This window comes from Centruroides sculpturatus, unplaced genomic scaffold (genome assembly GCF_000671375.1).
Source record: "Centruroides sculpturatus isolate CEXI.00-Female unplaced genomic scaffold, Cexi_2.0 scaffold666, whole genome shotgun sequence".
Lineage (NCBI taxonomy): Eukaryota > Metazoa > Arthropoda > Arachnida > Scorpiones > Buthidae > Centruroides > Centruroides sculpturatus.
In genome coordinates, this window is record NW_019384928.1 from 249303 (window position 1) to 260999 (window position 11697).

Consider the following 11697-nt stretch of genomic DNA (forward strand, 5'->3'; position numbering starts at 1 on the left):
CGGCAAAATTTCACAATAAATAATAATAATATCTTGTAAAAATTTGAAACATCCTAATCTATACTTGCATCGCGCCTACGATAGTGCTATCGTCCGGATAGCTTGAGAATCGGCTCGTCGTTCTAATGAAGTAGTAATTTCTTTGTTCGAGGAAATCCTGCGAAACCTGTTGACCTTTTTTTTTTTTTTCTTGCTTGTACGATTCATTCGCGTTCATATATACCACTAATATCCAATAGAACTATTTTAAACAGGTCGCTGCACTACCACCGAATTTTTCATTGCTTGTTCTGTGACAAAACTGAATTTTGGTCTTTTAAATTGAAATACCTACATAAGGGGGGCGAAATTTTCCTCCGCCCCGGGCGGCTGACAACCACGGTATGCTACTGGGTAAAAGTAACATTGTCGTAATACAATGCGTGGTGGAATGTGAAAATGCAAACACGGAAAAACAATAAGTACGAAAAACATATGATAAAAACGTGATTAAATACGTTCAATCACGGATATTTACAAGAATTGTTAAAATGAACGACTACCAACTGTAATACATGCACCATAACGGCGACGGAGTTATTGACGTACACTTTGGAAGATACCTGGTATGCAGAGCCTTAACTAGGGTATGGCCAATGTGGCCCCCGCCATAGGCGCCGATTTAAAATAAAGGCGCCAACGAGAAGGTTTCGAAATATTATGTACTGTATTCGAAATTAATAACACAAAAACATTTTTATATTTAAATTTATATAGTATTTAAATGTCATTCGATAATTTTTTTACAATAGCATTTTTTTAGAATAAAATTATTTTTTTAATAATAAAAATTTTAAAGGCGCCATTTTTATTCTTGGCCATAGGCGTCCAAAATCCTAGTTACAGCTACCCCGCGTTTCTTTATGCAGCGAGAGTGTAGCAAAATGACGTCACGAGCAGTGTTGGCCAATTAGAAACCAGTTTCAGTGTGTTCGCTGTAAAGCGCTTCTCGAGCGCTGCATAAAGAAACGCAGCGCTATGCTGATATGTCACGTACTTCTACAGCAGCGGCGCTAATTCTGATGACAAGGCTTTCAGGAAAGTCAATGGGCATCTCAAAATGCATATTAATATTCTCAGCATTCGAATACTGTTGCATCTCTGCGGCCGTACAACTTCCAAATGACGATGTCTGCGAAACGTAGCCCTTCTCGCTAGGAATCGTTCTTTAGCTTCCGACCACGCATTGTATTACGACAATTGTTAATTTTTGCCATATTCGTCATTCCTTAAAATAATAATAATATTTTTCTGAATTTTGGCTTGTATTTGTTTTGAGTAAATGCTTTGCTTCTACACAAAGCATTTAGGCCTACTCAGAACTTATTTACAGGCTTAATTAAACATTTCGTTGCCGAAAACTATAGGATTTGCGTATGTGTAAAATTACTTGAATTGTTTAATTAATTGAAGTAAATCCTATCGAAATGCATCCAGATAATATATGTTTCACTCGATTCCGTGCATTCGAAAGTCATATTAAAATTTTCGGGCGAATCCATGACAGCGCAACGTAAAGGATTGGGATTGCCGTTTCTGTGTTATATTTACTCTATGGTTTTATATACAGTAATGTGGTGTGAACAACTACAACAGTATAACCAGTGCCGGAGTCAAGTTTTTTTGCACCCTAGGCAAAGTTTATAAGCGCATCCCTTCAGGCCGGATGGCCGAGCGATCAAGGTGGCAGCCAACTGCTCAGGAAGACCCAAAATCGAATCCGGACGGGTCGAAAAATTTCCAGGAATTATTCGGGGATGGTCTGTTCGGATATGTCGGGCCCCGTCCGTTACCACCCGCCACTCCATTGTGGGCCTGGCCGAACCCATAGTGGGCTTGCTAAAAAAGGCCCTCTTAACTGAATTTTAAATAGGTAAAAATTAAAATCATTTAGGTAAGCAACGAAAAGGAACCAATAATAAAATAGTGTGAGGGATAAGGAAAAAGAATCGATACTAAATCATATATCATTATTTAATTTAAAATTTTAGTGAAGTGTAAATAAAGCATAGCTTGAAATTTTTCGCCCCTTTATGGCTTGCGTCCTAGGCGGTTATCTAGTTTGTTTAAATTGTAGCGCCGACACTGAGTATAACGTAAACTCTAAATGTAAAAGAACTGGCAGCATTTAAACAGGAAAAAGCATTTGAAAAAAAGTTTTCCACTGAATTTTTGTTACAATTGTTATTTTGACGAATTTATTTAAACAGGGATTTGTATAAAAAATGATTATTTACAGTACAGTATAATATGGCTAAAAGTCACAAACAACAATAATTTTTGGAGGAGTCTTCGCATTCGTTCTTTACAAGAACTTTCAAATCGCCAATTTATTCAGAAACTTCCGTTCTAGAATACCCGTCGAGAGACGGAATTTAATTCTAAACGGAATTAAAAAAAAAAGAAAAGAAATGTTTAATTTTTCGTGGCCGTAAAACCCTCGGGACTCCGTTCCTTTCCATCCGGCTGAACACAGAATGGGTATGAAAAAAAAGGCCCTCTTAATGACCATGGGGTGAAAAGGACGGTCGGATGGTCGAGCGGTCAAGGTGGTATACCGCCCTGGAGGATCTGGGATCGAATCCAGGCGGGTCGAAAAATCCCCAGGAATTTTTCGGGATGGTCTTTTGTTTCTCACCACCCAACCGCTTCATTGTGGGCCTGGCCAAACCCATAATGGGCTTGCTAAAAGAGGCCCTGTTAGTGCCCACAGAGCGGAAAGAGTTAAAAAATAAATAAATAAAGATAACCGCACTTGTAACCGTTACTCATAGGGGCGCTAAAATCGTTCTATAGTTAGCTGAGCTAATTTTTATTATAAAACGAATAGATTGAACTAACACAGAACATAACTGTTGTCATATAATATTAAAACTGAAAAACATCTATATAAAATTAAAAACACCTTAATAGTAAAATTTTATATACAAAACTTTTCTTTTATATTAATGTGAACGTTTTTTAAACGACAAGATGGCAACTTAATGTGGCGCGAGTTACGACGGCATTTTGTAAAAGGAATGGCAAGTGAAGTTTTGTTTTAATTTTTAATATATTAATAATTTCCGAATTAAACAAATGTGATATTTACAATAATAAGGAGTTATATCAAATTGTTTATTTAAGTTACAAGAACTTTAAGTCCGTATTAAAAGTAATTTTTCATTGCTATATATCAGGTATTTGTTTATATTATAACTTTATTTGCTATATTTTAAATGTAACATTATAACAAATCATCATTTACAAATTATGTTGAATTTTAAAATAATATATAGTTAATGTTTAAGTTAATTAATAGTAATGTTTGATGATGATCAGCATGTCACTATTGACGATTTTGTTGTTGAAGGGGAAATCACAATCGGTAACACCACCTTTTAGCGAAGACAAATTTATAGTTCAGTTACAGCATGAAGATGTGGTGGTAGAGCTCTGCTGTATATATTCTGCTACAGCTGTCGTATATGTGAAATTATAGGCCTAAATTGTTAATAAATGATGAACATTTTGGATTTATCTCTATTTTCAAATACTTTTATGTTCTATATCCTGTATCTCATTTTATGATTGTAATTTTTAATTTTCTGGCTATTATATATTAAAGTGAATGTATGGAGATCGGTCAAAATATGACCTCCCTGGATCATTACATTTTTGGATTTGGGATCTAAAATTGTTGAGAAATGCAAAAAGTTTGGGGGATAATTTCTATATATGTGGATGTGTGTGTGTGTGTGTGTGTGGGGGGGCATGATTTTGTTCATCCTCTTTGAAGCTTAATAACTCCCATGCTTTTTGTCAAAATTTTTTGAAATTTTGCAGGGAGGTTTGTTATTAGGTAGGGTTGCCATACGTCCCATATATACAGGACTGTCACGGTATTTCACTACTCAGTCCTGTATTACTATTTGTTCCATTTTTGTCCTGTTTTCTCCCTAAACTCTGCGTGAAGTGGTTGGGCATCACTGCACCCCAGATCTCTCAGTCAGTCTCAACTGTTGGAGTTCAGTGAATGCTAATTTATTTTGTGTGTATATAATAAAATAAATACACCTTGCCAAGAACTATGCATCCAAACCAAGGATACTTTTGATGAACTCATCCCTGTTGTTGCAATGGCTTACAGCTGCAACTAACCTACTGAGTAGTTTCTTTCTGTACTTCAGTTTTACTGCCTAGATAATGACTGAACTTTGCTTGTTAGATTAGATGATAGAAAGCATAAACATACATGACGGTTTGCCATCATAATGACTAGTAGCATTGTGTACAAAAATTAAGATCTTGCAATTGTTTTGTTTCATGGTACAGTTGAGATAATGCAACCACTCTAAAAAGAGCACTGGCCATCCACAATTGCTTGTTGTGATGCCAAATAATGGGAAGATTTTGGAGCTTGACATGATGAACTCTAAATGCCTGAGGGTATGCTGCATTTTCTATAAAAAAAACACTTCAGCTTCTCATCTCTTGCATTACAACAGAACATTACCATTAAGCCATTCTTTGCATTTTTTTCCTCCTTTACAGGCATTTCTCTATTAGCGATTGAATTGGTAATGGGCAAAAGTAAAAGCCTGTTTCATCTGCATTGAAAATGTCAGTCACATCACAATCCTTTGTCAAATTTCCCAGATTTTTTCCAGTCCTCTGCAGCAGCTACATTAACACCATCTGAGTTTCCACAGATAACACTGAAAGCAATAAGAAATATTGTTTCTATCTTAGCCAGTCATTACTTTCAGCAAAGTCATTAAGCTACATACTTTCAGCAAAGTCATTAAGCTACATACTTTAGCAATTTCTTTTGCACTACTTTGGCATTGGCCCACTGGTATGCCTTCTGCTTTTCTTTTACTGGTATGGAAGAATTCTATTATTTTTGCATTCAGTTTATCATACTGTAAATGCTGTATGCACTTGTTTTTAACTGCAGTTGTTTTCTCACACATCCATAATTGCAGCTCTATTTCTCTTTATGTCTAACACTTAATTTTAAAATGCCACAGTCAGCTGCAATCTTTCTACAGTTGTGACCGAAAGGTCAGCACCACATCAGGATGCCTACGTCAGGACTGACACCACTGCATCTTTAGAGACACAGAACTATGGCCACCAGGTTATTGCTTTACGCAAGTGGCTAAGTATATGGGCGATCAGATTCTGGATGGAGGAAGTTTAAGAGACAGTGTGATGAAAGGAATACACTCTACAACAAGTTAAACAACAAATATCTGTTTATTTACATATAAGGTTATATATTTCCAACTATAATAGTGATGCATTTACGAGTCTAAATTGCAAGAGAGAGAGAGTGTGTACACTTGGTGCAAGGTGATAAATATCTGGGGATGTTGGTTTCTTTTCCTTGGAGTTTGATCACTTGATAGGAGATGGCTGGCTTGTTTGATAGGAGGTCATCATAGTTTAATAGAACACACTGACAATATATAGATAGGTAGATGAATACGGTCAGACAGACTGGTAAACGGTACGTTGGCAGTGATGACTGGATAGGCAGCAGTGTGTGTTGAATCCTTGAGTGTAGAGATTAGTTGCAACTCTTGATGATGACAAACTCCTTTCTCATCATCTGATTCTCTCTTTTATTTGGGGCTCCTCCCCTTTAATTCCCATGCCCATCTTTGGTAATGTCAGGTTCTTAATCCAATAGACAAATTTTAGGTGTTAGGTTCTTTGTGAATTCATTCGGAGGATGTGTCACTTTTTGAAAGGAAGTGAATCTGAGAAAGATAAAATCATTTCCTGCAATCTTTATGAGTGTGGGAAAGAAATTTTCTTAATAATTTTAATGTACATGTATAATTTTTTGATGTTATTCTTTTGAATACTATTTTTTTTAAAATTTATGTCTAGTCCACACACTCACACAGTTGTATCTTCTTTCTAACAAATCAATTATGTCCTTCTGGTCTATTTGCATTTTTCACTGGATGTTTGCCCCTTGGGGTTTAAAAACAAAACTATTTTATTTGGGTCATTAGAAATATTCTTGTTATATTGTCAGCAATTCAATAGCAATAGCAGTATTCTGAATAGCAATAGGAAAAGCAAAACTTTCTGTTACATTCCAAATTGAAATTTCAAAGCCATATGGGAGTCCGATATAAGTTTTAACCCATTCCCACATGAACAGATGATTCAGAAATTAGAATTTGGAACTCAAAAATGTAATTGACAGAAAGAATGGATTTGACTGTTAAGAATTGGCAAAAATGTTTTCTAATTGTCCAGCTTTACTTGAACAAGTTATGCTGTCAATTTTATAAGATTTTTCCTTAAAGTTTAAAATGCTAGTAATTTTTGTGGGACTGATGTCAAATCTGATGTTTGAACACAAATATGTATAGAATAATCTCACTCATTTGTTTCAATAATACCACATAAAATGTCCTTCTAGCAATAATTATTATTGCTAGCAGGACGCTAGCAATAATAATAAGTCATTTTATATGCTATGATATATGCTGGTAGCTGCTTATTGAGATATTTTATAGAAGGAGAATAATTATTATAAAAATCTTGATAAACAGCTACAAGCAGCATATAACATTATATCTGACAGTAATATATGATTAATTTTATGTTGATTAGTTATAAGCAACCCAGATAAAGTAGCCATTTTGTAGAAGTACAGTGCCCTCTATAGTTCATGAAAAAATGCAAATAGTATGCTCAACTAGCTTCCATATGCTCCTCATTTTGTATCATACATATGAAAGTAAGGTTAGTGAGGATTACTTGTGACACTAGTGAACAATATGGACTTAAAATCAACATGATTATTGTGCTTGGTTGGCTTGTATGTATATACTGTATGAATAATGTAAACATTTGGTTTTTGACAGTGTTTTACACAATTAGATTAACAGTTATGCTTGTATTGTTTACTGGTGTTAACTTATAATGATTTTAAAATAGCATGTTAACTTTACTTTCCAGAACCAGTTTTCAGGTGGTGCTTTAAAATATATGGATGCTTTTAAATCTGTAATATGTGGTTAAACCTACAAAACAAATTTTAAAAAATTCATAAAAAATTTAATTCAAATAAGCTTTAAAATATTGTATTTGTTATTAACAGTAGATTTAAATAAATTGTCTTATGAATTATGATAATATAGTACTGAATTAATTTAACGAACATAATCCATTCCAAGACTTTGTTCGCTATCTGATTATTGATATACCATAGGTTTTTATGGGAATTTGATTAATTTATTCTGGAAACTCCAAAAATTAAAAAAATATATATTTTCTTATTATGTTTATTTATATGTAATAATAAAAATACGTATATACACAGTCTTGCATTTTTATTANCGCTCGCGTAGCTGCCACCGTTCGCTCGCGTCGTCACGTGACACGTCGTCTCCAAAGCGGTCCGGTTTCGAGGCTAAAACAGGAAGAGCCGCCATGATGGTCTACGACCCTGGGCATTAACCGTTTAGCAAAATGACAGGCTCTTAACATATTTAAGCATATCTTAACTATTGTCTACCAGATTTCGTTGTAGTTATTGTGTTACATCATTTCTTGTCTATATCATTTTAGCAATATCTATTACCTGTTGATGTAGCGGACTTGGAATCCACGTCTGGAGACTGTTCATCGTTAGACAATTTCATTTCAAACGTTAATTCTTCCGGAGACGACATTTCAAATAGATACGATATGATTAAAAAAAATAATAATCATTAATTAAGAGGGAGAGGAAAAAAGTTGCGCTCATAAAATATTCCTATTAATTTAACAATTTCTTTCACAATTTTGAATTCTCTTCATCACAACAAAAAAAGAAAGTTAAAATTAAGATATCGCTTAGAGTAGTGGCCTACCTTATTAATGACAATGTAATCAACAATAAATTTTAAATACGAATTGTACTGATAACATCCATTAACCAACTTAGTGAAAGCGTAAATGAACCATTTCAAAATTTATTTAAATATTTTTGCGTCCGTCTGTTAAAAAATGTATATAAACAAAATATTATCACAAATAATTTCTTACATATTATTAAGATACGTTAAAAATTAATATTTATTAAACGATTTAATTTTTTGCCAATCGTTTATAATAAAAATTATTATGCATATGTAAATTATTTAAATAATAAATATTTCCAGGAAGATACCTAAGGTAGAAAAAACTAAGGCATATTACTTCCTTCCTGCACCCATCTGTAAAGCTTTATGGCTCTGCTATTGAGTCAGACCAGACCAGAATAATCAGCTATACAAAATATGATAAAAATAATAATTTAATACTGTCTGGGAATATAGTATATGATTTGAATAATATGATAACTTTGTGTAAGTTTTTCACAGAATATTAACGAAGTTTATACGTACCATAATCCAGAAAGATGCAAAGTTTCAAATAAGAGTAAAAATTATCCAGTTCATTGCGATCAAAATTTGAAAAACATCGAGAAAGGAGAGTCACGTAACTACAGAATTTACGTAGTTTCTTATCCATATCTTCAGATTCGCTAGTAAATTCTTCGCATAAAAATTCTTGATATGTTTCACGGCAGAGAGAGAAGTCTAATAAAACTAATTTGTACAGATTGGATATATACACATCAATCTACATAGAAAATCTCTGTATAAAAATTCAGAATATTAAAGAATAAGCAAAAAAGGGAAAAAATTAACTTACGAATGTAGTTAAAGGAAGAGTCTGCCAATTAATATTATTTAGCACAAATTGTGTGTTTTTTAGAATCGTGTGATTTAGATGAACTCTCAGAAGTTCCCATTTGGGCTGCTTATCAAATAATGAATCAACAAACGTCTGAAATCAAGGAGAATTAAACAGGAATGTAAAAAATCCAGATAAACGGTAACAAGTTTAGATATAATTACATCAAGGGTTTCATCCTCAAATTTTTTTGATTGATAGATTAAAGTTTTTGCCATCGTAAGTTTTTTAGGAATATTAAGAGAGTAGTGAGCACTCTTATAATAGGGAGGTTCGAACGAAGTTTCTTCTGCTTTTGGCTCTGCTGCTTCTGCAACAGATGAAGCAAATAGTTAAAAAAAAGTTAAATTTTAGAAATATTTTTTGAAATGCTTATACTTCAGTGAAAATATATTGTTTTATCTTACCTTCTATTTCGGAAATGATAAATCTCATCTCTGAAATATCGAAACGGCCTGATGCAGACACACAATGAACAGGAATTTTTAAAGAATAAGATCTATTTTCTATTTTAGGCAATTGAACTAGGAAATAAGAGAAGGAAAAAATTAATAAAACGTAAAACCAAAAATTTGACTAAATTAAAGTTTACTTTTGTATTCATCAGATGTTTTTATGGGACGATCTCCGAGACAATGATCGCAAAGAAAGAAGGTATACATTTTAACATCTGGAATTTTTTTGCTTGCTGCAGCAGCACCTAGGGGGAAAAGCATATTAAGATACTATTGTAATTAATAGTAGCAATTAAAATTTCAGAAAGAGTATAGCTTAAGATGCACGAATTCAAGCTAACATTTGAGAAGAGAAAGTTTACACAAATTTCTACATAACATATAATCTAATCAAACAGATCCTTTTTAGGATTTATGTTATTAGTGAAATAACCTTTCACTATTACTATTCATTACTATGTTTAGTGAAATAATAATGAAATTTTTTTATAGTTTTGCTAAATTTCTCTCATTACTACTAAATGTCATGTCGCGAAATCACGAGGTTAGTAATAGTGTGTTCTATCCGATTTAGTAGGCTAACAATTTTACAACAGAAGAATTTGAAGTTTTGCCAACTTTTGCAGATAGAACTAAATTTTCACGCAAAAACCTGCCTCTCTACTCATAAAAATGACAGAACAACTGAATAATGATTGTCCAAACAACAGATTAAAAAAAACCAAATACACATAAAACTCTCTGGTTCTCATCTCATAAAACGTCAAATTTTTGTTTAAAGATTATTTGCATTAGCCATAAATTATTATTAAATTATTATTATTTATTGTTTAGCGGGTTAATGTCCAGGGTCGTAGACCATCATGGAAGTTCTTCCTGTTTTAGCCTCGAAACCGGACCGCTTTGGAGACGACGTGTCACGTGACGACGCGAGCGAACGGCGACGGCTGTCATGGCGCCGGCGCTGATTCCAGCAAACAGTGGGGACGCACGTTCTAACCTAACCTATTCTAATAATATAAATGGTAATAATTATGATAATTTATTAGAATAGGTTAGGTTAGGTTAGAACGTGCGTCCCCACTGTTTGCTTTTTTGGTACAAGTCGAGATACGTAGACTGTCATGGCGGCTGATCGCCGATTCCAGCAAAGACAAGAAAGCAAACAGTGGGGACGCACGTTCTAACCTAACCTAACCNTTTTTTTAAAACTTATTTAGATAATTTTTTGAAATTTTTGTAGATTTTTAAAAGTTTTATTGAGTATAATTGTTAGATCTAATATAGAGTAAAATTTGTTACAGCAAGACATAAATAAAAATAATTTAGTGCGCTCAGGATGAAAGTGCTAAAGGGATGTATAAATAAAACTGTGTACTCAAATGGTATTGTAATACTAAAATATTTATTGTTATGTTAAATATTTACTTGCAGAAAAAGTTTATGTAAACTTTTGTATTTTATAGTACTGAAGAGGGACCTTTTTTAAAAAAGGACCGAAATGCATCTATAGTAACAGAATAAAGTGAAATCATTGGCTAAAGCTGTGTGATAGTCTACCGCCAATATTAAAATTTACATTTTAAGTGCGGATTTACAAAGACTTTACAATATATATATAACAGCAGTCATAAGAAATTTAATTAAGACATCTTGTCTGTAGTTTACGTGTTACAGAGAGTTGCTGTATCACTAGAGATGTCTATGTCACAATTGAAGATTATATGAACAACTAACCAAGTTTGAGAGGGTGATTGACAGAAGCTGGATGATCATCTTGCCAAATAACCCATCACCTACGCTGTTCTGACATACTGTGAGGAGATGTTGGGACCAGTGGACAAGAGAGAGTTTGCACATATGGCACCCAGGTGTAGGGAGCCCTCAGCAAACCACAGCCCTTATCCTCCAACAAGCACACACACAGCCAGCCATAACGTTGTCTGTCATCTGGACACAGGTGGTGTCATCATTACAGGCTCCTTGTCTGTCCGTACCATTTTGAGATGCCCAAGTGAGGAACATTTGGTATTGCAGCAGCCATTAAGTGTGCTGCCTTTGACACCATCCACTGTTGCCTGTTTGGAGTGGTGTCACTCCTGATGGAATTGGACTGCAACAGAATGGAACCAGATCATCTTCAGTGATGAATCCAGATTCAGTTTTGGCACTGATGACAGCTGTATTTGTGTGTGTTTGGGCACTGATGGGCTATGTTGTGTCCCTTGGAGAACTCCTCAGTCCTACCTATACTTTGGAGCATCACGTAGCCCCCACAGCTGGTGTAATGGTCTGGGGTGCCATCACATATGACTGCTGGTCACCTGTAGTAGTAGTCTAAGGGACCATGACAATCCAGTAGTATGCTAGTGACATCCTGCATTCACATGTGTTGTATCTCATAGCAGGCCCTTATTCTGGTCACTTATCTCTCGTCTCTTCTTTCAAGGACAAATGATGTTAAAACGAGAGA

At 34.2% G+C, this 11697-nt stretch overlaps 1 protein-coding gene across 5 annotated transcripts in view; it reads right to left on the bottom strand.

The window, feature by feature from the left end:
- The window catches only part of LOC111631932, a 15366-nt gene extending 5897 nt beyond the window's left edge, over positions 1-9469 (bottom strand). For 2 of the 5 annotated variants that reach the window (XM_023376270.1, XM_023376269.1), the window contains exons 1-5: positions 9362-9469; positions 9177-9293; positions 8934-9079; positions 8728-8862; positions 8418-8655 (exon numbers count right to left, since the gene is read on the bottom strand). In XM_023376270.1, coding sequence (XP_023232038.1) covers positions 8418-8655; positions 8728-8862; positions 8934-9079; positions 9177-9293; positions 9362-9431 — 706 coding nt within the window. In that variant the 5' untranslated portion in view covers positions 9432-9469. Of the gene's footprint in view, positions 1-7630; positions 7706-7901; positions 7991-8417; positions 8656-8727; positions 8863-8933; positions 9080-9176; positions 9294-9361 lie in introns of those variants that run through there. The other 3 variants (XM_023376268.1, XM_023376267.1, XM_023376271.1) reach the window with 2 other exon arrangements.
- Positions 9470-11697: the final 2228 nt, after the last annotated feature.